Below are 25,487 nucleotides of genomic sequence, written 5' to 3'. Positions count from 1 at the left end.
CATCCCATTGGTTTTGGGGTGGTAGTAAACTACTAGGTACCACACTTGCCTATGAAGCAGAAGACCACAAAGTCCCAGGTTCAAACCCCACTTGCTACCATTGTGTCCCTGAGCAAGACACTTAACCCTGAGTGTCTCCAGGGGGACTGTTTGAAAGGCGCTACTGGATAAGTGCATAAATGTTAAATTACCATCCAAGAATGTAAACGGTTCAAAGTGCTACTCCAGAAATAAAATAAACTTCCGTCCGCCTTCACATTTGATTCCCCCGTCCCAGGGTGCTGGCCGGTCAGCCATATTAACTCATCAAAGCTTGCTTCCGGTATCTCGCCAGATGTGTTGCCAAATCGGCTTATTATAAGCGACTGTTGATAAGTCGCCTCACGTTGCACACTGTCGTTTATTTTTGGGCCAGTTGACTATGCCTTCATTTTGTGAAAAGTTCGTCGGCACTCCCCTGTACTCGGTGCGCCTGGGGGAAAGTAAATGGTAAGTTTAGAACATTGACCAAAATGTCTCCAGCGTCAGGGAGTGTTCCTGTCGTTCTTCTTCTTTTTTGATCTGATTCGATTCGATTCGAAGGTCCAGAGTGCTGAAAAACCTGCTCACAGAACGACGACACGACGATTGTTTGGCGCCGTTTCTCTCGCGTGATCTGGCAACACCGCTCGCCCGATACGGCGCTCCAGCGCAGTGACGATTCCCCAGCGCACAGGAAAAGCCTGCGTTCTGACTCTGCCAATTATGGATTTATCAACTCGGTGAGATTTTTCTTTTTCCGGATCGGAGACGCTCGTCCGCCTCGAAATCCCCGAACGTCCTCGTTTCTAAAGGACGGCGTGGAGGATCGGGAAATACGGCCCTTTCCCCCCCCATACGGATTTTTTGAAGGACTTGTGCCGCCTCGTTTCCCTGGCGCACAGATCCCCAGACACTCGCTTTTCCGGCTTCCCCTTCCGAATGCGAGCGTGCAGAATTCCCCCCGCTCTGCCTTCCTGGATGTCGGTTCGCGGCCGCCTGGAACGATGAGTGCCGCTCTGCCGTTAGCTTGCTTCGGGTAGCCCTGGTCGTTTTCTTTACCGCAGCGAGCCGCATCCTGGTCGGCCCGGAGGACCGACAGAACCACCGGGGACCTTCTCGAGGGATTTACTCCTCTTCCCCACACCGGCGGGTTTAAACACGTTTTAGGTACGAGGCGGAACGCGTTTCGCCCCCTTGATCTGTTTGTTCACACTAAGTGTTCCTGGAAATCGCATTTCACTTCAGCTGTGTTTTTAATAAACTTTTTTTTTCCGTCACCCCCCCACAGCCCTCGATCAATTCCCCCCGTGAACATGGACTCTTTAACTTGTTGATCTGCCTGGTTCACGTCTGAATCGGACCTTCTTGTTCCTCCGTAACACCTGAAACGAACCGGCGGGACTCTGACCCCCACACGGGCGTCGGACTTTAACAGGAATTAACAGGAAACTTAAAAAAAAAAATCCATCTCCTGGGAGCCAGTTTGCTATTAAGCCGAGAGAAACCATGTCAAGCCGGCCACCATTGCTCGCTGTCATAGAGAACTCTTCAGCCCAGGTGAGTTCGCACCGACATCCATGTTGCTAAGGGGGCTAAAGGGAAAGCTAGCGCGGATTTATTCTTCCCTTTTCATGCCGCGAGAGGTGCGCCCATTTAAGGCGACTTTTCTCCGTTTCTCCCTCGACGACAAAAAAAAAAAACAAAACAAAAAAACTCCGCAGTAGAGCCGAAGGCTTGTCGGCCCCCGCCTGACGTAGCCGCGGCGGCTAATTAGCGGCTAATTACTTAGCCGGTGTCGCGAACCGAAACTCTGCGGAACCGAACGTGGGCGTTTCACCGCAAGGAACCGGGCTCCGCAGCCATGTTGCGCATCCCGAGGGAAATCCGTACAAATGCGCGCAACGTGGATGCCTGAGGTGGGTGAAGGCAATCGGTTCTTCGGCGGAAAGAAAAAAAAAAATTAACTAAAAGTGGCACTTGTCATTTGTCATTAAAAAATGTCCTCGATCGACCAACACGTTTGACCCATTCGTCCAGGAATGTGGTCGTTTGGAGCTGAAATCCCTGGGTCTGGCTTGGGTCATGCACCAAGTCGGGTCAAAGGTCGCAAAGTTTCCATTTCTGACAGCAGTGACCTCACCCTCTGGGGGGGGTTGACCGAACAGAGTTCTGCCGGTGGCACCAACGGTTCGTGTCCGGTCGTGACGTGTCCCCTGTGGACTGTTCCGTGCGAATTGGCAGCGGCACGGGGCCTAGTGTTTCTGTAGTAAAATCCTCATCCCGTTCAGTCTTGTCCTACTTTGTGTGTGTGTGTGTGTGTGTGTGTGTGCTAGAGAACGTCCTCTGCATGCTTGGTTTGCGGAATGAATATCACAGGCGTGGTTTGTGAGTTGTTCCAGAAATAAAGCCCGTAAAAAGGCTGCTTTTCGTAGTTGGCTGGTAGGAGTACTCGTACTATATTACCTTGGAAGTACCCTCAGGTTCACAGCGGATTGCTCCTCGCGGTCCCATCGACAGGCTCGGATCCACCCGAGCAAGACTCCCCTCAAAACGCACGTGACGTTAATGACTTTGTAATAAGTGAGTCGTTACCGCCGATTGAAGGCTAATGACTCGGACGAACTTCCCTGTGGCCGAAAAACCATTCGGGGGAAGTTGTGTAGTACGTGCCGAGTGAGAAATTCTTTGTTCCTGATCGGAACTCATGGACAGTTGATATCAAGCGCAGCATTAATTCTTAACAATGCTGGCAGCGGACGGCGGTCCAGGAATTGATGAATAATTAAAAAGCTCTGGACGAGAACGCCGGCTAAATAATGTTCTGGCGCGTAATGTATTTGCCACAGCAATTATGGTTATTCCCGTGAATTATTCATTTGCTGGTTCTTTCCACTCCTGCGGACTGAGGCGGCCGTCTGATTTGCTAATCGGTGGGAAGTGGTGGCCTTGTGGGCAAGGACACGTAAAATGAGATCAGAGGGTTGCCGGTTCGTACCCCGATCCGCCAAGGTGGCGCCGAGGTGCCACTGAGCAAGGCACCGTCCCCACACGCTGCTCCCCGGGCGCCTGTCATGGCCGCCCACTGCTCACCAAGGGTGACGGTTAAAAGCAGAGGACACATTTCGTCATGTCACCGAGTGCACTTCACCTTCACACCTTATGCTAATAATAATAACATAGATATTACAACATAGAATACTTCCTCGCGCATCCCCCGGGCGGGGCCAGCTCCTCCATAACGGGTTCCGGACAGGAATCTTGGATCCGCAGCAGGGCCCCGTTCGGTCCTGCTGAGGCGGCCTCGTATGATTCTGCCACTCCGGCTACTGCCTGCCCGGGCGGAGATGAACGCCGAATCTCTGTGGCTCAGCGCTGAGATAATCTGCTTGACGGAGGAGGTTAGGGGGGATAAAGCATCTCTGTATTACTTAGGACCAGCGCCAGGCAGCGGCACGCCGGGCCGCGCCGATTAATCACCGTTACGCTCGCGCCCAGAGAGGACGAGAGTGGGTGGAGTTAAAAAAAAAAAAAAAACTTTATTAACCATGTGCTCCACAACATACACATACATTTTTATTTACGGCATTCATGAGACGCCTTTATCCAGAGCGCCTTACAATCCGTAGTTACAGGGACAGTCCCCCCCCCCCGGAGACACTCAGGGTCAAGTGTCTTGCTCAGGGACGCGATGGTAGTAAGTGGGGCTTGAACCTGGGACTTTGTGGTCTTCTGGCTACTACCAGAGTACATTTTGAATCGTACTATGTTATATTCACATTTTCTGTCTTCGTGTCAGCGTGGCAGTTCGTCCTGCTTTGTGATTGGCCGAGAGGTCTTCCTTTCACTCGATTAGAAAAGTTTGCTTTGTTTTAAGCTCGCCAAGGCGTTTTGATGCACCCAACGCAGTATCGAAGCTCTAACCGTACTTGTCACCCTCGTGATAAATAGTTGAGGGCGTGGTTTTGTCACATAATGCACACCGTGGCCAAGGCCGGGCTCGTCCGTCTCTCGTCTGTACGGCGCGGTGTCCCACAGGCGTGGCCTTCGCTGCTAAGGCCACCCCGTGGAGCGTCTGCTGACGAGGTAACGACGAGCGATATGATGACGGCAGGGCGGCAATTAAGCCATAAAAGGGACACCCCCCACCCCCCCGCCTCAACGCCCCTACATGGGCGGGGGAGGACAGATTCGGAGTAATTGATGAACGCTGAGCCCAGTTGGGCCACTCGTCTGTCGCCTTAAATTCCCTGACCCAAATCGCAGCGTATGTTGACTGTTTTCCAGACGGTGTGTGTGTGTGTGTGTGTGTGTGTGTGTGTGTGTGTGTGTGCAGTGCAGCGCTCCTCACCTGGATCTGATTAAGGCCGAACTCGCGGGAGGAGGATTTGGCTCGGCGGAGAGGAAGACGAAGCTCGTCGACTCCCTGTGTTTCAGCACTGACTCGCTCAGTCCTCGACAGCACACACACACACACACACACACACACTCAATGTCATAACGCAGTGCCTTACGAACACCGATGCTCAGGTGCAGAGGCTCAGAGCCTCGCCGCACGGTGGACAATTCCACTTATTTCTATTGTCATTTTTAATATGCTTGAGTTTCTGGAATTTAAACTGTGCCAGTCGTAGCCTGGCAACGGTTTCTAACGCGAGCGCCGCTCCAGCTCACAGCTGTTCCGCTGGTCGCGCTGTGCGATCTGGACACATCGGCACACTTCGCCCAGGTAATCGACCGGGTTGTTTCGATCTGAACACCGGCCAGCCGCGCCCGAGCGAATGCGGCCCAGCGTGCTGTTACGCAGGCAAGGGGGCGGGGCCGGCCAGTTTGTGCTAGGCGAGGAGCGGCGTCCGTGGGTATTAACCGCGACCTTCAGCTGATCTTCCGGGGGTCAGCATTACACCGCGCTCGGCGTATCAGCTCGAGTGCACTGTAACATGTGACCGTGCCCTCTGTGTATGTGTGTGTGTGTGTTGAAACAAGCCTTTCCAGTTGATCTGGGCGTGAAGTTGGCTGCAGGGAGTGCCATGGCCTCTCTGTGTGTTTTGCAGAGCTTGACGTCATTCAGGTGTGTGTGTGTGTGTGTGTGTGTGTGTGTGTGTGTGTAAAAGGAAGGTAGTGAGTCACTCTGATAGAACCGAATGACCGCTGTTTCTTCTTGGTGGGTGTCTTATTTATGATTCTTTGTTAAAACTGGATCATTTTTTTAAAATGTTTGTCATCGGGTAGCTTGTAATGTACGGTGTGTATAGAGGATTCTAGAATCATCATTTTTTTAAAAATGATCACAGCCACAGTGGCATGTATTAGTTGTCCATGATGTTTAAATTGGTAATAAAGCATAAAAAAAATGTTGTGATACTGTAATTATTGTCTTCATTACGGTTGCAACAATAAATGGTGGTAATGGATTGTGATGTTTATTGTGGAATTATTGTTATTGTGTAACTAGTGTGTGAAAATCAGCCTATTCGGTTCATGCTGCTGTGTGATTTGTGCATTAATATCCGATGGACCTTGCCTAATTGGTGAAAGCTGCGTCTCACGTTCGATGAGATTATTTTTTTTTTTACATATGTAAAAATGATATGTATTACATTTATATATGTAAACGCATCTGTCCATGTGTTGAGGGACAAAGTTGCATGGTTATGCAATTTTGCGATCACAACAAACACCAGATTTTACAGGGACTGAGCTGTGATGTCTTTGTATTTTTTAAAAAAAGGTGTAATATATAAATGAGGTTTCGAGGTTGTGATTGAAGGTGCTTTTTCTGGTGATGTTTTGGTCCGTATCGTAGGTCCCAGTCTCAATGTTTGACGACATGTTTTCCTTTGTCCTTACCGGAAACTCTATTATTTGATCCAGTTGATCTGGTTATTTGATCCTTTTGGTCCGGTTGATCCAGTCCCTCTTCCTTCTTGGGTATCACATGGGGTCAGAGGTCGTAGACTGAGTGTGTCAAGTTAAACGAGGGAGACTGACTGTGGGAATTAAACGCTGCAGGATTGTCACTGTCCTTCGGGCTGTTATTAAGTTCAGCTTAGAAAATGACACGACCATAACAGTTGAAGCGTTTATCCTGTAGATCCTGTTTCTCATGGATCGTCACCCAAACGTATTATTATCGTTACACTAACATTCCTTCACATTTTGCTTGGATAATGAACAGAAAAGAACTTGAACAGAAACGTGGTTATATTAACGATTCGTTTGGAAACGTGTGTATTTTCAATTGCAAGAGAGTGGATAAGTGCATTTTAATTTAATGCTTTTAATGCTAACCCTAACCCTAACCCTATCTAACACAAAATGAACAAATCCCAACATCAATAAAGTGTCAATATTTCAGTGGATGATTTGGTATGATTCACTGTGTGTTTACAGTGATTAATGCCGATAACGGAATGTATTTATTATGGCGCTCTGGACATTTCGTGTTCACACCTACTCACCCATGCACTTCCTGCACACCACCGTGCTTTAACACACAGGGACTGCTTCTAGCTGTCATCTGGCAAGACGAATTGTTAGGAGCTTTATTTGTGATCCGCTGACAGTTCGTGTCCCAGGGTGAGAGAGGAGAGGACGCCCAGCTGCCGTCTGTCTGTCTGTCTCTCTGTCGTCGGCTGTCATTGCTCTCAGCCAGAAATAGGCGCAGTGCGATATTTATACCCCGATCGGTTACCTGCAGGGATGCTTTATTTATCCCTGTCTCTTGTCCTCCATCATGTTTACTAAATAAATGCGAGTGTGTCTGTCTATCTTGTCCTTTGGTAGAAGAATCATGTTCTTAGGGGTGTTAGAAAATGTACAATATTCAGTAGAGGCCAAAAGTTTGGACACACCTTCTCATTCAATGTGTGTTCTTTATTTTTGTGACCATTTATGTTGGTAGATTCTCACTGAAGGCATCAAAACTATGAATGAACACATGTGGAGTTATGTACTTAACAAAAAGTGGAGACCTGACCTCCACAGTCACCGGACCTGAACCCAATCCAGATGGTTTGGGGTGAGCTGGACCCCAACAAGAGCTAAACACCTCTGGGAACTCCTTCAAGACTGTTGGAGAACCATTTCAGGTGACGACCTCTTGAAGCTCATTGAGAGAATGCCAAGAGTGTTCAAAGCAGTAATCAGAGCAAAGAAACTAGAATATAAAAGATGTTTTCAATTATTTCACCTTTTTTGTTAAGTACAAAACTCCACATGTGTTCATTCATAGTTTTGATGCCTTCAGTGAGAATCTACCAACGTTAATGGTCATGAAACTAAAGAAAACACATTGAATGAGAAGGTGTCCAAACTTTTTGCCTGTACTGTCAATCGCAGTATTTTACGTGGTGATGTTGTATCGATACAGGGACCTCAAGTAGCGATATTTGGTCAGCAGAGGTGAGAATCAGCGTGTGACTGCAACCTCCACTCCTGTAGATGGCGCTGCACAGCTGGCTACTTTGAATCCCTCCTTGGCATTTTCAGACCTCGTGAAATCACAAAACATGACAGACTGATCACAGCAGTGTGACCGATCAACACTTGTGACAGATAATCCTGTTTTAGGGGCGGTGGGGGCCTAGCGGCCCCATAATCAGAAGGGTGATGGTTAAAAGCAGAGGACACATTTCATTGTGTCACCGTGTGCTGTGCTGCAGTGTATCACAATGACTTTACTTTCATTTTTTTAATTTCAGCTCTGTCTTTACATTCTCTGTGAACTGTAGAATATCGCAGTGTGTACAATATCACAATATATTATGATATAATCGTTTCGTGACGCGTATCGTGAGGTTCTTTGCAAATACACACCCCTGTGTGTTTGTGTGTGTGTGTTTTTCTTCTATAGTGATTTTTTTTATTTCTTCCCGAGAGCAGAGAGAGGGGGAGATGCAGGGAAAAAAGCACGGAAGTGATTGAAGGAGAAGGGACACGGTTACGAGCGACAGATCGCCATGGCAACGTGGCCATCACCACTCGGTAGAGCTGCATGTTGGGCTCCGTTCTAGTTTCGCGCGGCGAGTGGGCAGCGTCTCAGAATGACCATAACATGCACATCCCAGTAAATGCTTATCATCACGTAGACAGTAATTGTGCTCTGGTATAGGTCTGCTCTCCATTTTTGTTCAGCCGGGTCTGTGAGATTTCATGGGTTCTTGGGGAATCCCTCTTCTCTTTCCAGTCACACCCAGGGGGGACGGTGGGGGCGTGAGTGTGAACTTTGGCTTGTGTGTGTGTGAGACAGTAGAGTACAGTAGAATAGGAAGCCGTGCCAGTCCTGGACATGCACGCGCGCACACACACTGCATGCCTGATCCTTGATCAGAACGCAGACCAGTGTCGATGTGCGGCAGGGTGACAGATCATGCGAATCTAGTTTAGAAATAAAGAGCTGTAAGAAATGGAGGCAAGAAGGAGCAGAGATAAGGAGGGACTGACGTCAAGAAGCGGCTTTACAGCTTTGAACTTTGATCAAGTTAGCCTTTGAAGGCGTTCTGCAGTGCGGTTGCATGTGGTCAGCATTTAATCACACACACACACACACACACACACACACACACACACACCACCATCACCACCCCCGTTAAAAGATCACTGAGCTCTGAGCTTCCTGTCTCATTTGTATGTAACATGAAGGACGAAATGCAGCAATCTGAACATGATCATAACGCATATTCTGCTGTGTGTGTGTGTGTGTGTGTGTGTTTATCATCAATTTATACCAGACTGAGGACCAAACGTATTTAGGAAGATGAAATTTCAGTGAACGTCAGGAAGTCCTGACTAGGATTCTTAGTACATTGACACCTAAATGTATTATGTATCTGTAAACCACTATTATATATTAATAAATAGTTATTACTATGGTCCTTACAAAGGTGGAAATACAAGTGTGTGTGTGTGTGTGTGTGAGAGAGAGAGAGAGAGAGACTTTAGGAACAGATGGTGATCAGCACTCTGATCTAATCTGATCTCTGTGTTGTGTCCGTGTTGAGGGTGCAGTTTAATGTGCTAAATTGGGGGGATTGGGATTTGGAGCATCATTTGGGATTGGGATTTTAGGATTCAGGTAATTGAAAGATTAGGGGATTATTCTTTATGCGAAATTATGAATCATCCCTCAATCTAATGAATGATTGTAGGTTCTGTGTCCTTTTGGCCTCTTCCATTATTCATTTTTTATTGTTGTTTGCAAAGGTCTATTCAGATTAGGGGAATTGTCTTGTTTATGCATGAGCGGTGGTTGTAAATGTAATTTGCATGTTAAATGATCTTCATTCGGAAGCATGGTTTCTGTTTCTCTCAGCCTGAGTGGCTTCTCTAGTGACCCTGACCAGCTCAGAAACAGCAGGGAATTCCACTGGCTTACAGCTTTTCTCGACATGAAAAATGAAAAAAAAAAAATAGGCTGCAGGACCAACCGTTCGGTTAATCAGGGAAGGGAATCTGGTGAAACAATAAAAGAACGATATGTTCTCCACAATAACAATGATATCAGAATACTGCTGATGCTCCTGCGATACTTCATACATTGCATTGATTTGTTGATATGCATACAATATGTGTAACCAAATAAGATAAAAATCCCAAAAGAATTCAGAATGTTCTATTTTTTTTTTATAAACCACTTTTGACTAGACTCTTTTTCACAATAGACAGATATGTAACAATTAGAGCGTAAAATTTGCGTGTAAAAGTCAGGTGTTCCACCACTGGCAAGGCTAGTTCCATACTTCCAAAATGTTACATACTTTTACGAAATTGGCTAATTTGTATTACTGCAAATATATTTATTACGAAGAATACATTACATTTCTTCAATAATGTGGTTGTCAAGTTATATACTTATATAAGTTTCTCGCTTTATTATAAAATGAGTAGCATTTTGCATAAATCAGTATTTTCTCTTGTCTTCTTGGATATTGCAAATGCATCATACATCATTTTTGAATTTATATATGTAACATGTAAAACCGAAGGACGTTCTAGTCAATGGCAGATCGTTGTGGCCCTTTATCGATGGCAGAACCGCAGTGCAACTCGTGTCCTTCAAACCTGGGAGGGCCGGTCCTGACGCCAGATCAAGGCTCCGGCGCTGACGGGCCCAGCGTTGCGTTTTTGGCAGCAGTAGAATCCTGCTGAGGTGGTGCTCTGGAGGATCTGTTTGTTGCAGGTCCCGGTAAGCCAGCTGTCGGGGATCCGGGTACAAGCGGCGAGGTTCAGGGAGCGCGGAGGGTTTCAGCTTTTTACTGTAGCGGCGTCAGGTCCGCGCAGAATTCCGTACTCAGAGGTCGGTCCAGGAATAGTCCAGATGAGAGAATTCGAGGGGGAGAGCAGGAGAGATCAATCCAGGTAAAGAATGCCAGTAGCGTGGGTGTTGACTGAGTTTAAATTGGGGTCTAGTGATTTGTGGGGTATCCTCAAGGGGCAGTGGTGGCCTAGCGGTTAAGGAAGCGACCCCGTAATCAGAAGGTTGCCGGTTCGAATCCCGATCTGCCAAGGTACCACTGAGGTGCCACTGAGCAAAGCACCGTCCCCACACACTGCTCCCCGGGCGCCGTTCATGGCTGCCCACTGCTCACTCAGGGTGATGGGTTAAATGCAGAGGACAAATTTCACTGTGTGCACCGTGTGCTGTGCTGCTGTGTATCACGTGTGACAATCACTTCACTTTTTTTTTTTTTCTTTTTTTTTTCACATGCGTTTCCAGGGGCGTCCACACTTTCTTGGTGGACCTGCGGGAATGTGGCTGCTTTCTCGTTGGCGTCACTAGCATGTCTTTTTCATCAAGTTTTCAATCAGGCAGGAAGTGTTTCCAAAACCCTTTACATGAAATGGCTGGCATTTGTGTCTGACCTACGCAGAACAGACACCCCCTCATAACTGGATGACCATAGTATGCACGAATATTCCATTTAACATCTCTTCACACGCGGAACGTCTCGTAACGCGCACAGTCAGACTCTCGGTTGACCCGACGGGCGTTTGTCGGACCTGAGAAAAGCTCACAGCGACCTCTGCAGCCGGCGCTCTGACTGGCCTCGCGTTGTCGACCACGTCTGACCAGAAACGAGAGCTTCAGGAATGTACGGTCGAGCGTAATGAGAGCCTAAACCTTGTTTTTCTCTCTCTCTCTCGCAGCCCCATTCAGACTCCAAAGCAACAGGCCGTCCCAGCATGCCGCGGTGCCGGAACTCCATTGCCACGACGGCAGACGAGCAGCCTCACATCGGGAACTACCGGCTGCTGAAGACCATCGGCAAGGGCAACTTCGCCAAGGTCAAGCTGGCCAGACACGTCCTCACAGGGAAAGAGGTAAAGGCCAACTTCTAACACGCGAGGGGAGCAAATTAAAGGTCACATGGGGTCACACCTAAGGCTTCCTGTGGCACAGTGGTATTTAAAAAAAAACAAAAAAAACCCAAAACATATATTAATTAGATCATATATTTATAATCATCCGTTACTTTGAACCTCCCGAACATATGGCACAGTACAGATTCTAGTGTACGTTCCCCGTATTTAGTTAGGTATTTTTCATCGATTCACTCTCCCGCCACTGTCTTACATTTTTTTAATAGTCGCAGAAACATGTTTTACATGCCATACAATTCAGGAGACCTTTTTTCTAACGGTGTAGGTGTGTTTCTGAGGAAACCAAACTTGACGGGATGCTATTTAACCAGAGGTGAAGGAGGGGACACCAACATTGGTCCAGCATAGTGCAGTACAACGTGTGGCCTACAACATAAAGTACAGGCCACAGTATTTTTTTTTTTAATCAGCCACTGAACTTATTAAGCACCAATTAGGTGCAAAATGCCACTGATGTATACTGGTGGATCAGAAAAGCACCCAAATTCCAACTACAACAATGGGGATATCTGTCCACGTAAACATATCAGGACGCAGAAGGGCGTTGGGGACCGAAAGAACATATCGGTCTGAATTCCCGTTTCCGTCCCCTTTCACGTAGCAGTTTCTTCTAAAACTGACCAATTCTCAGTCTCCGGCTAACCGGCATGCAAGATTCTTTGTTCATCGTCATCTCGTATCCATTTTTTTCCCCATTCGTTCTTCTTTTCCTTGGCTCCGTGTGTGTGTAGATGTGTGACACTCAAGCCTGTGGTCAGTATGCTGTAGTGCTGCTTCAGTCTGGCAGTTGGTGACTGCTGACACAGAGGGAGTGTGTGTGTGTGTGTGTGTGTGTGTGTGTGTCTAATATGCTGCTGTACCAGAAAAAAAGACAGATAACTTCCTGGAAGTATTTTGGGCTGGTGCTGTGTATTAATGGTTTTTTTTACAACAATAAAAATCAAACGTGAAACCAGTGGCCTAGCGGTTAAGGAAGCGGCCCCGTAATCAGAAGGTTGCTGGTTCGAATCCCGATCTGCCAAGGTACCACTGAGGTGCCACTGAGCAAAGCACCGTCCCCACACACTGTGTGCACTGTGTGCTGTGCTGCTGTGTATCACGTGTGACAATCACTTCACTTCATGTAGAGAACCATCTTCACTGTCCAGATGGTAAATCAAAGCAAAGCAAAGTGCACGAAAGCAATAACACACATTGCGCAAAATATGGGAGTTGCGGTGAAAGAAGCCGCTCTGGCCCCAAGTGTTTTACTCACACTCAAGCAGGTTTGAGTTCCCTGTGTATTACTATTTTCTTCTAAAATGCCTTTTTACCATCTTTTTTTTAATAAAAATGTATATACATTAAGTAATTAATTGAAAGTTGAGTAAGTAAAGACTTGAGTAAAGTAAAGTAAGACTTGCAAGTTGAGTCAAACTAAACTTTATATCCATCTCTGCTATGTGCTGTGCAGTAGGGGTGTTAGGAAATATTGATACAGCAATATATCGATTTTTTATTTATTTATTTATTTTCCCGTGGGGATATTATATCGATATTTTTGTATATAAATTTACAGAAATTGATGTTTTGGCTAATGTATTGTGATGATACACACAGATCATACACAGCATCTTGTTACATTTTCAATGAACCGTAGAATATCACAATATGTACAATATCACAATATGTTGTGATATAATCATATCACGACCCATATACCATTGACCCACGCGATACGTATTGTACCAGTCATAGGCTTCTTGAATACATTTGAATGTATTACTTTGTGTGTGTGTGGGTGTGTGTGTTTGTGCCCTCATGCTGCGCTGTCTGTTCTTCTCCCTCCCGTTCAGGTGGCTGTGAAGATAATAGACAAGACCCAGCTGAACTCATCTAGTCTCCAAAAAGTGAGTTTCCCCCCGCCCTTGTTTCTTAACAGATGAAAATGGGTGCGTTTTTTCCCACCATAATTGCAGGAAATGGATCTGAATGGCTTCCTGTATTGAGGCTCTGGGCACGCCACCTCTAACCCTCCACAAGCCCGAAACTGTGCATTAATCTCCCCAGAAACGGAAGAAAGTGCAGCGCGCGTTGTTAAAATCTCTTTATTTAATGTCTGTTCACCTTCTTTCTCTTACCCGCCTCTTCGCAGCTCTTCCGGGAAGTGAGGATCATGAAGCTGTTAAACCACCCCAACATAGGTGAGTGCAACCGTGCAGCCAGCCCCGGCCACTAGGTACCTGGCCTGAGCCAGTTAACCCGGTTTAACCCGTCATGATGGGTTGCCCGGTAATGGTGAGCTGCTGGTCACTGCTGAGGGACATGATGATCGCAGTGGACGTCCTCAGGGTGCAGAAGTGTGTGTGTGTGTGTGTGTTTAGATTTGAACCGCTGATGTGCTTGTGATTGTGCAAGGCCGTTGCGGCCTTGGCGGAAGCGCTAGCTCATTAGCGTCATAGCTCCTCATAGATATCCAAGCCGGGCCTGAAATACGACACGAAAGCTCACGCGGCTTTGAGACTTGGGCTTCGACTGGGAAGGGGGTGGGGGTCTAACAAGACTCGGGATTTTTCAGGATACAGCGTTTTCACAAAAGAGCATTCTGGCTTTGTACAGAGAAACGCGCTCGCATGTGACCACTGCCATCGGCAGCTCTCCGGGGAGCGTCAGGTCGGACGGGGGTCATGCTGCAGCCGTCAGAACTGAGAGATGTTCATGTCTGACTGATTAGGGATGTCTGCAGACAGCGCAGTCGACACGCTCCTCACATTCTTTCTGCTGTGGGTCAGATTGAGCTCCCCAGAAAGAAAAATGTGAACCACATCATATTAAATGAACATATTTGCATGCTCTTATGTCTTTGTATACCTAAAACAGGCCAGATAAGCTTTCTCCAATTTTCATTTTTTTGTCAAAATCTTTTCACTTTGCTCGTGTATGATTCCCTGCGCTTAAAGGTCCCCTGACATGAAAATGGGAGGCGGTCGGATCTGGAATTTGTCCCCTTATGTCGTCAAAAGGGGATTTGTTTTTTCTGTAAAAATGCCGACACGACTTCCTGTCCGTGCTAAATGTTGTGGTTGGTGAACGGTGTTGATGACGTCATTTCCGCGAATGCCCCGTCAACTTGTATAGGCCGCTCTCCTCCTCATTAGCATTTAAAGCTACAGACTTCGAAACGGCGCGTCCTGGGGAAATCACATAGTGTGGCTGGATTTTGGAAAGAGACATTATTACGGTATTAGGGGACCATTAAGACCGATATAAAAGCGTTTTTTCACCCCACACCACCAGCCATAAAAACAATGGATATTCAATAGGCATTTTTATTGGACGTGGGTCACAATAGGAGTGTTTTTATTTATTCTGAATATGGGTAGTCATTCGTAAAGACTTTCCACCATTCACCAGTGTCCACAGTTTGTATATATGTATGTCCAGGTCCGTTAAGAGTTAAGCATTTTCAAGACAAGTGAAGAAAACAAAGAAGTGAAAACTGGATCAGAACATAATAACAGGGCGAACTGTCGCATTTTAACCAAAGCAAAGCGCAGGAAAAAAAAACTTTATTTCAGAGGAGCGCGGCTCCCACGTGGTGGATTATGGAATTAACGTTGACGTGAAGTTTGGAGGGAAAATCTCAACTATGACAATCATCAAAGGAACAACGTGTTTGGCATTAACCAGTGGATATCATAAAGGTATAGTTTTGACATGCACATCTGGCAACAAATAATGCATTTTATTGTTTTTAGAGCTTGGTGAGTTGGGAATTAAAACCAAGAAAGTGCCTGCAGACGCTTGATTCTGTACAGACGTATTCTACAGACGAGCGGCTCTCTGCTCGGGGGTCCAGTGATAGCAGGCGAATTGGTTTTCGCTCTGGTGGAAATATGCCGTGAAGCTCCAGAGCCTCCTGCACGCCGCGGTTGCCAGATTATGAATCTGACCCGCAGCTACACTTTCATCGCTACATAACACTTTCTCTCCGCTGCTCCAGTTAAGCTGTTTGAGGTGATCGAGACGGAGAAGACGCTGTATTTGGTGATGGAGTACGCCAGCGGAGGTGAGTTGGTGGGAGGTCGGCTGAAACGGCACGCACTGTCTGTTCTTTTTCATCGTTCCGTTCTCTCTTGTTTGTCCCGGCTGCCCTCCAACGCTGTGTTCTCGTGCCTTCCTGTCCTGCGTCTCCTAGGTGAAGTTTTCGATTACCTCGTCGCTCATGGGAGGATGAAAGAGAAGGAAGCCCGTGCCAAATTCAGACAGGTGTGTGTTTCTTCCCAACAAAACACTGGCTGAGCAACGTGTGGGCTTCACAGAAGTTAGCTGTGGAATAATAATTAGGCTGCCATTTCTTTTCTTTAGCCCCGCCCCCGGAAATGCCTTTTTTTTTTTTTTTTTTTTAAACTGACAATAGCTGTCCCCTATACTGATGCTGAATATATTTTCTCAAAAGAGAAATTCCCGTACAGTTTTCTTCTGCAAAATAACCAGCCTTTTGTAACTGTCTGTAATTGATCCTGTGTGTACACGTTTCTTCCTCAGATTGTGTCTGCAGTTCAGTACTGCCATCAGAAGTGCATTGTACACAGGGACCTTAAGGTAAGCAAGACTGTGTGTGTGTGTGTGTGTGTGTGTGTGTGTGTATTAGGTTCTCCCCTGTCCTCCATGCATGGGAGAACCTTTGTATGTGTGCACACGCACTGAAGTGTGACAACAGGAACATGTTCACTTAGGAACGCCTCCCTGCGCTACGCTCTCAACCCTGTCACCACAAGCTGCCACGGTGCATGAATTAATCAGGAACATGTTCTTTTTACGAATTCCGACCTCACTTCCCTTCTCTCAGTTGTCTTGTTGTTTTTTCGTGTTCTTCCTTGTGTGAACTCGCCCTGCCCCTTTGTTCCTGAGAGCCCAGGACCTTTGTTCATGTATTGATGGGTGGGATTCTGCGTGGTATTTTGGGCTATCACATCTTCCACCCAATGGGCCATGTTTGCAGGAGCAATGCTGCTGTGAAGCTCATTCATCCTCTCTGTGCACTCATGACAGAGGGACAAATATGTATATCTCTTAATCAGGTCATGCGTGGGTGAGGCGGGGTGGTGGGAGTAGGCACCCGGCTGCGAGGCATTTTTAAGTTCTCTCAGTTCGCTGGTCTACCACCATGTACCATCCGACCTCTTCAACTCATACAAAATGCAGCAGCACGACTGATCTTCAACCTTCCCAAATTCTCCCATACCGCCCCTCTGCTACGTTCCCTCCACTGGCTCCCAGTAGCTGCACGCATCAGGTTCAAAATACTGATGCTGGCCTACAAAGCCAAACATGGAGTAGCACCATCCTACCTCACAGCCCTTATTACACCCCGCACTGCACCTCGTATACTCCGAGCCTCCAGTACTGCTCGCCTGGTCCCTCCATCTCTGAAGGTAAAAGGAAAACATTCATCTAGACTCTTCTCCGTCTTGGCCCCTCGGTGGTGGAATGAACTTCCCCTCGAGGTCAGAACAGCTCAGCCACTGAGCACCTTCACACGGCAGCTCAAGACCTTCCTCTTTAAAGAATATTTAGATTAAATTGTAATTTTCTTGTTGTCAAACTTTGTGTACAGAATCTACAACAGAGTGAATTAAATAGATGTATTCATAGTTGGGGTCCTAGTGAACCGGAATTGATCTCTTCATCGATGGTAACTTGAAAGCACGTTGTAAGTCGCACTGGATAAGGGCGTCTGCCAAATGCCGTAAATGTAAATGTCTCAACTTTACACTGACGTAGTTGTGGCATTGGCGTGAAGTTGAGAGGACTTAAAGCCAGTTGCCTTAACTTTTGTGAAAGTGAAAAAAGTGAAAGTGGAAGTGATTGTCACACGTGATACACAGCAGCACAGCACACAGTGCACACAGTGAAATTTGCCCTCTGCATTTAACCCATCACCCTGAGTGAGCAGTGGGCAGCAGTGTGTGGGGACGGTGCTTTGCTCAGTGGCACCTCAGTGGCGCCTTGGCGGATTGGGATTCAAACCAGCAACCTTCTGATTACGGGTCCGCTTCCTTAACCACTAGGCCACCACTGCCCCATTTGTGCCGATATTGTATCTCCTGTGCTTGAATGTGGGAGCCATGCTCGCTTCACATGATTCCAGCTGTTTAAAAAAAAAAAAAACATACTAAATCCAACACGCGTTCAATACAGTCAATATTACAAGTGGAACTTTACCTTTGGCGTACGAGAAGGATATTTCACAGGTGTCCAAAAAGCTTTCTGGACCAATCTTGTATCCGTGTCCTTACTCTCCTTATCTTCAGCAAACTGTTTGCTGGCATTCTTCTGCATTAGCTTTAGGAGAGGCTTCCTTCTGGGATGGCAGATCAACTCGATGCGGTGTGTGGCATATGGTCTGAGCCTGACAGGCTGACCCCTGACCCCCTCATACGTCAGTTTTCCAATGACAACCTCTGGAAACGACGCTGAGCCACGTGCTCTCAGCTTTTTGGTCGACCATGGCGAGGCCTTTTCTGAGTGGAACCTGTTCTGTTAAACAGCTGTTGAACCTCCTGTTAATCCCAGATAGCAATACATTTGCAAAACATATTATATTTCCATATTTTGAACATATTATAAATGTGTAACTACCATACAGCCTAATTAAAACCCTGAACGTAGATGAACCCATTTTTTTCAAGCATTTTTCTTATTTGGTCCTCACTATGGTATAAAAACGATTCCGCACGCTGAGACACACTGCAGGCATCTCTGAGGTGAGGGCAGAGCTCTGTGTGCCGTGGAGGTTCAGCGGTGTCGCGCCGCTGATATTTACCACGGCGGGGAGATGGGAGTCAGCAACTGCCGTCTGTTGCTAAGCAACGTGGCCTTCCTGCATCGCGGAGATGAGAGAGAAACGTTTGGCTGGAGCAGACCAGGGCACCTCCACATCACATCCAGAGCCGATACTACTCATTAAAAAGTTTTTATTAACTGCACGCATTAGAGAAAAATGAGACGGGAGAGCAGACGATGCCGAAACGATCCGCGTTTTGCCGGTCCTAGACGCTAGAGTCAACACCCCTGCCCTCTGTCTGTCCGTCAGGCTGAGAACCTCCTCCTTGACGCCGATATGAACATCAAGATCGCCGACTTCGGCTTCAGCAACGAGTTCACCGTGGGCAACAAGCTGGACACGTTCTGCGGCAGCCCGCCGTACGCCGCCCCCGAGCTCTTCCAGGGAAAGAAGTACGATGGTCCCGAAGTGGACGTCTGGAGCCTGGGGGTCATCCTGTACACGCTAGTCAGCGGCTCGCTGCCCTTTGATGGACAGAACCTTAAGGTAGAAGAGACCGACATTTCATGTGCAGCCTGCAGCATGTTAAGGAACGTTAATTAATAAAAGTAAGACTCTGGACCCGACCAAGTGCTTTTCAGAAGTTGCACATTGCATAATTTATTACAGGCGTGAACCTTACGATTTGACACTATTACAATTATCAATGTATCGATTATCAATCAATCAAGATTCGGGATTCAACATTGGTTTATTGTCAGTACAACAGTGTACACAGTATACCGTGTATTGAACCCCCCATAAAAGAAAAATATACACACTAAACTAAAGTATACCAACTAAAACTGAAGCTTAAATGCAGTACAGGGTATCTCTATAGGAGAAAAGTTGAACTTTTCTGTACAATGAACAGGTCGGACGGGACATAACTGCACAGCATCATGTAGGATGCTTGTAAGAGGATGTGTTGGGTATTTCGAACAGGACAAGACGAGGTGCTTAAGGTGCTTAATGCGTCCAGCGTTCGGCCTGCTGCGCATTCGGATGGCGTCTAATAACGCATGCGATGTTTTCTTGCCGTCAATTCCTGCCAGCGTGTGGCGTATGGTCTGAGTCTGACAGGCTGACCGCTGACCCCTTCAGCCTCTGCAGCAATGCTTACTGCACTCATACGTCTGTTTTCAAAAGACAACCTCTGGATATGACGCTGAGCCACGTGCTCTCGACTCCTTTGGTCGCCCCTGGCGGGGCCAATTCTGAGTGGTACCTGTTTTGTTAAACATAGATAGTAATACATTTGCAAACAATATATTATATTACCATATTTATACCATATATGAACATATAACTACCACCATACAGCGTAAATATAAGCCTGGATGTAAACGATTATGTTCTGCACTGCAGCGATGCATCGATAATGAGATTCATTTCAACACCCCTATAATACTGATCCATACTCCATACCGATCAGTCCATGATGGCTACTGAATTCTCCCCTTCTGCAGGAGCTGCGGGAACGTGTGTTGAGGGGCAAATACCGGATCCCCTTCTACATGTCCACCGACTGCGAGAACCTGCTGAAGAAGTTCCTCATCCTCAACCCCACCAAGAGGGGCAGTCTGGAGGTGGGTGGTCCTTAAAAACGCCCGTGGACGTTTTTACAGGAAGTAAGCCGGGTACACCGTCTCGCTCTGTGGCACGTCTGCTGGTTGCAAGGTTATTGCTTTCAAAAATGTTAAATAGTTTTCTCCCGTTATTACATGCGGCACAGAATACCTTCACACACCTAGCACCACCGATTTAATCACACGTTTATTTTTATGTTCCGTTCCTCTCTCTTCTCTTCTCTCCCCTTCTCACCAGCAGCAGATCATGAAGGATCGCTGGATGAACGTGGGCCACGAGGAGGAGGAGCTGAAGCCGTACATTGAACCCCAGCCCGACTACAAGGACCCCAAGAGGACAGGTTTGTGTTATAACGTGCGGTTGAAAGCCCAAGTCTCTGTGGTAGAGGAATTCACAGACGTTCTGTACGAACCCTGGTGGACCACATATGCTCTCGTTGCTCTTTCACTGGCGCCCACGCCCGCCTGCCCTGCCTCTCTGTGAGGAAAAACTTGTATAGCTGGCAAAACCTGGAGCTAGCTGAGCAGCAATGTAATGCACTTTATGTGTGAGGAGGGCGGTCGAACCTTTAGAAACTGGGTTATTGGAATCCAGAGACAAATTTTTAAAGGGCCTCGGAGAGTCGATTTTTCTACTAAATCAGCAAGACGGGCCCAGTTAGAATTTTTTTTTTCCAGTTTGAGGTCTCAAACCTGAGATGATTCTGACCTGCTTAGCTTCAGGAGGTCTGGATGCCTTAAGAGAAGCTAGGATTCGCTTGTGCGTGCGTGTGCTGACATGCTCCTTCCTTCTTTTAGACATTATGCTTCAGATGGGATACTCCCAGGAGGAGATCCAGGACTCTCTAGTCAACCAAAAATACAATGAGGTCATGGCGACCTACTTACTACTGGACTACAGAAACTCAGAGGTATGTGCTCTCTCTCTCTCTCTCTCTCTCTCTCTCTCTCTCTCTCACTCACACACACACACACACACACACTACTTTCTGTGGAATCCTGACGTTCACACCTCCCTCTCACAGCTGGATGAGAGTGGCAACATGTCCATTAAACCCCGACAAGGAAGTGACCTCACCAACAGCAATGCCTCGTCACCTCCTCACAAAGTACAACGGAGTGTCTCGTCCAATCAGAAGCCCCGGAGGGCGACAGATCAGGGTTGGTTGCCCATTTCCATTTGGCTCTGATGCCTCCTTCACCGTCGACCTGCCAATTAGCTCATGCATGTCCCTGTCCCTCTTTCTCAGTCTCGTACACTAAACGACCTCAGGAGGACAACAAGCGCAGCTCTGAGGATTCCGGCAGGAAAGGCTCCAACAGCTCGGCCAAAGTTCCACCCAGTCCCATCATCCCCGGCGACCGCAAGAAGAGCTCCACCCCCTCCACGGTGGGTGTGGATAACAAGCTGCTTCAACTGTGTGTGTGTCGGCGTTGTCAGAACAAATAATTCGAGTAAATAACGAGTAAAACAACTACAACAACCATCTGTACCAACTACTAAACAACTACTAGAGTAGCCACTTTCATGTGATTTCATGGAAGTAGATATGGTCTTGTTGGGAAAAGACGGACACATGCGGGCGACTTGCAGACAAGGGGTTTTTATCAAAATAAAAATGCACGTGTGCCTTCGTACAGATACGGAAACGTCCGTATCTGTACAATGACAAATGGTAAGTGGATAAATTACGGTGGTTTTTACAGACAAAAAAAAACGTAAAAACTATAAAATGAAGTGAATGAACTGCGAAATGATTAAAATGAATTGCGAAGTGTCGGTAACCGATACCCTTGGAGTGGAAATGAGTTTCTTCGCTCCACTGTCCCCAGAACTCCATCTTGTCTACTGGCACGAGTCGCAGCAGAAACTCCCCACTTGCCGAGAGATCCACGCTGGGGGTCCACAACGGCAAGGACAGGTACGTATCGCGGACGGTGACGCCAGCTCCCAGCCACCCGTCTCTCGGTCAGATAAAACACGCGCGCGCGCTTAACATTTCTGTTTGTGCATTCCTGACCTTACACTGACCTTACACTGAACTTACACGACCTGCCGCTCTCGTCCCCGGGCCGGCCGAGTGCTCGGCTGCAGATGGGCAGACACACCAGTCCCCTACCCGCCTCAGTGGTGTCATGTGACCACTTATCAGCCCGGGGCTTTCCGGTGATTTCCGCTCATGGGATTGCCATGTGAATTTGTAAAAAAATTTGTTTTCTTGAAAAACTGAGCAGAAGTCACCGGGAATGGATCCTTCGCATGCCGCTCATCTGGCTTGTTGTGCTCAGTGTAAATGCTGCAGCATCGTGGCAAGTCTGTATCTCCATCTGCCTTCTTTTCTGCAGCCCCCTCGAGGATTTTGTAAAATTTTTTGGGAGGGGATTGTCGCAAACCTATAATTTCATTTTATCTTAAAAAAAAAAAACAAGAACGCGACTCTCACATTTTCTGCATTTAATTTTGATGCCACCTGACCTGATTTTGCTGAAGGTGACTGAACAAAGTTGCAAGGCGGGGTTGAGTCCTGGAGCGAGTGCATCTTTTTTAATGTTCACTTGACTACTTTTTCCACTCCCATTGCCTCCAACTTTCTCAAACTCTCTAATGTCTGTGTGTGTCGTGTCCGTGCTTGTCGTTGAGTTTTACTATTTGCCTTTGTGGACTGTGTGTGTGTGTGTTTTAAAAGGGTTAGTTTGGCCTTTGATGGAAAATGGACTCATTATCTCAGCTGTGAGTTTCTGAAGTCGGCCTCTAATGGGCTTTACTCCTCTCTGCCTCGCAGAATGTTATTTCTCCACCACACGCTGGCCTAATCCTGCTTAGTTCTCTGTGTGTGTGTGTGTGTGTGTGTGTCCATGAGATCAGGACTGTTTGACCCTGTGCTCTCTCCGCTGGTCACCGTACCACTTGCCGCTGTCTCTCTCTGTGTATATTTGCGGTGCCAAGCCACTTTTATTTCCTGCATCCTCCCCTACTGCCATCTGAAATGTGTGTTTATTGTGTAGCTTCTTATTGTGCGGTTGCTGTTTTGTTTTCTCATTGCCCTGCTTCCTTCTCACACACATACACATGTATGTGTGTTGTGTGTCTGTGTGTGTTGTGTGTGTTCTGCCCATCAGCCTGAGCACCCCTGGGTCCCGTGCCTCCACAGCCTCGGCAGCTGCCGTGCTCTCCTCCTCCTCATCCTCCTCTTCCTCACGTTCCCGACATCACAAGTCCCTGTCCACCTCAGCTCACCCCTGTCCCACTGACCTGTACACACAGCAGCGCCCCAGGCAAGTCTTTCTCCCATGCACCCACCCATACACTCTCTCACACACACACACACAAACTCTAACTTGCATATACACACCCTCACTCACTCTCTCACTTCAATGGAGAGATGAAGAGGCCTGTTTCAACTGCTCATAATTCAAAGGATCAATTAGATACTTAGTCATTTCTAGGTCTGGGACTATATTTCTTAAACATAAAATGCAAAATATCTGAAAATTAAGTTTTTGGGATGGAAATTCTTTTGATTCTTTTTAAAGAAAAAAAAGAAAAGCCCTCATTTTTTCAATTTTGCAATAACAAACCTCTTCCCGACGGACAATTTTTATAATTGATTATTATAATTATACTAATCGATTCATTGTTTATTATTATGCTGTTTCATTTGTAAAATGCTTTCTAAAAACGTTGGAAAGATTCATAGATTTTCTTCATGAATGTCGGAACTGTTATTCATAAAGAAATATTTTTTTAAACCCACAAATCGATTAATCTATGAACAAATACTTGATACTTGGTATCATTACATGTATTGTTCTTACATTTAGTTATATACTAATTTATCTATCTAATTCAGATTCAGGAAATGTATGATATTTTGAAATGGAAGTTACCCTGGGACAACTTTTAGCTTTGTGACCCTCCCCCACCATACCTCTGGCCACAATAACTGTTTAGCTGGTGAATAACAATTGCCCAGTTGTAGAAAGTGCCTTTCACACCCAGCCTACCAGTAACTCTTCCTCCTGAATGTACCACAAACCTGCAATGTGCATCTTCAGGCACTAGCTGTGTGTGTGTGTGTGCGTGTGTGTGTGTGTATGTGGAGCGAACCCTTGGAAAGTGTGCATTTCAGAACCCTTTTCACAGAATTTTTATTCCCCATGTCACTGCTGCACTGACCGGCATGAAGTGTTGTGATGAATGTGTCTCAAGACCTGGTCTGTTGCATGCAGTGCGCTCGGCCTCTTCAGAACCTGGTTGGGGACGCTTGACCGAAGGTACAACCTTGTTGTGCACCTTTCCCCCCCCCCACCCTCTTCCAGACTGACAGGCCTGCTCCCTGTGTGACCCACCCTGAATTCCCGTAACCTGGTCTTTACGTGAGCCAGCTCCTCTGTGCACAGGGCATATATTCACCTGCCACTTGATTAGGAACGTCTCTTGTCCCGCCTCTGTAATTATACAGACTCGTCAAAAATACACTAAGTACAGTACAGTCTCCTCAAAAAAAAAAAAGGCCCCGCCAACCTACCGCCATCCAATCATATCCAGCCAGTGTCCAGTCTCCAGCATGCGTTTCTAATAAAGTGGCCAGTGTGTCTATGTTACGTATACCTGTACAGGTATGTGCAGCTTTTGACTTCCTCTTACACCATGAGTGCGGTGTAGTGCAGTGCAGTGGCTCCTGCCTCTGTGGAAAGTTCCCCCCCCCGTTGCGTATCTCAGCTTTTCACAGAGACAGGGGCTTGAAGTTGAGCCACGCCTAACAGGGTTTGCCTTTTAGATGTGTGCTGTGCGTGGGGGTGTTGAAATGAATTTCGTAATCGATGCATCACGATGCAGACGTGGACTATTCTGTATCGATTCAGTGCAGAACACAACCGAATACATCATAATGACGTTGCTTGTTGGTTTGTGCCGGCAGTGACTGTGGGTGGCCTGATCTGAGTACAGCGCCGCTCCTGGTAGGAGTTCGGAAGACATAACTTCAAAGTAATGTGGAAAAATTGATAGGGCCCATCGCGATGCATCGATCATCAAGGCATTGAAAGTCGCAGTCAAATCGGGCTTTACACCTCTGGCTGTGTGTAGACTGGCTTTTAGCTCGTTGCTGTGGCAACCGTGGCCACCTTGTAACGCTCCATGACGCTGCCTGTTCAGGTATAGTTTCCAGTAACCCCCTTCAAAACCCCCGCCGTACCGTGACGCACGTGTCCTTGTGAGTCACTGGAGTAGTAGTGATGCCCCCCCCCGCCCCCACCCCTCCACAAACACGGTCCCCTCTGACGTGGCGTTTCTTTCGCCAAGTGTGTCCTGATTTGAACCCAGCAGCCTTTGCTATGGTGTTCAAGGGATGTAAGGATCCTACCGAATGGTAATGTTTCCATGCTCCGAAGGTAAGTTATATTCCGGGGTCCGTTGCCTCCAGAGAGGAAGCAGAATGTGAAATATGAGGTTCACTTCCCTCTTTTTTTTATTTCAAGGCTCGTGTTTGCGGTTAAGAGTGGAGAAGTATGTTTTCTTTTTTTTGGGGGGGGTGGTGTAGCCACGAGAAAGCGGAACACAGTGGCCCATGCATATTCTGCTCTCATTAGACCAGCTGCACACATGAAGCCATTGTTCATCTGCGTGTTTTACGTGACCGGGGTGGTCATGGGTGATTAGCGCGGGTGGTTAAGTTAGTGGTTGGCTG

At 47.0% G+C, this 25,487-nt stretch overlaps 1 protein-coding gene across 9 annotated transcripts in view; it reads left to right on the top strand.

The window, feature by feature from the left end:
• Window positions 1–398: 398 nt before the first annotated feature.
• mark2b (MAP/microtubule affinity-regulating kinase 2b) overlaps window positions 399–25,487 on the top strand; it is a 31,923-nt gene continuing 6,834 nt past the window's right edge. For 3 of the 9 annotated variants that reach the window (XM_028995166.1, XM_028995202.1, XM_028995192.1), the window contains exons 1-16: window positions 607–1,578; window positions 11,167–11,340; window positions 13,236–13,289; window positions 13,535–13,583; window positions 15,383–15,448; window positions 15,578–15,648; window positions 15,928–15,984; window positions 18,479–18,715; window positions 19,678–19,797; window positions 20,039–20,138; window positions 20,596–20,708; window positions 20,823–20,958; window positions 21,048–21,187; window positions 21,631–21,719; window positions 22,918–23,073; window positions 24,028–24,072. In XM_028995166.1, coding sequence (XP_028850999.1) covers window positions 1,528–1,578; window positions 11,167–11,340; window positions 13,236–13,289; window positions 13,535–13,583; window positions 15,383–15,448; window positions 15,578–15,648; window positions 15,928–15,984; window positions 18,479–18,715; window positions 19,678–19,797; window positions 20,039–20,138; window positions 20,596–20,708; window positions 20,823–20,958; window positions 21,048–21,187; window positions 21,631–21,719; window positions 22,918–23,073; window positions 24,028–24,072 — 1,658 coding nt within the window. In that variant the 5' untranslated portion in view covers window positions 607–1,527. Of the gene's footprint in view, window positions 490–602; window positions 1,579–5,035; window positions 5,090–5,135; window positions 5,183–11,166; window positions 11,341–13,235; window positions 13,290–13,534; window positions 13,584–15,382; window positions 15,449–15,577; window positions 15,649–15,927; window positions 15,985–18,478; window positions 18,716–19,677; window positions 19,798–20,038; window positions 20,139–20,595; window positions 20,709–20,822; window positions 20,959–21,047; window positions 21,188–21,630; window positions 21,720–22,917; window positions 23,074–24,027; window positions 24,073–25,487 lie in introns of those variants that run through there. The other 6 variants (XM_028995157.1, XM_028995185.1, XM_028995219.1 and 3 more) reach the window with 6 other exon arrangements.

Source organism: Denticeps clupeoides, chromosome 1 (assembly GCF_900700375.1).
Source record: "Denticeps clupeoides chromosome 1, fDenClu1.1, whole genome shotgun sequence".
Lineage (NCBI taxonomy): Eukaryota > Metazoa > Chordata > Actinopteri > Clupeiformes > Denticipitidae > Denticeps > Denticeps clupeoides.
The sequence above is the reverse complement of the archived record's forward strand: the minus strand, read 5'-3'. Positions and strand labels throughout refer to the sequence as shown.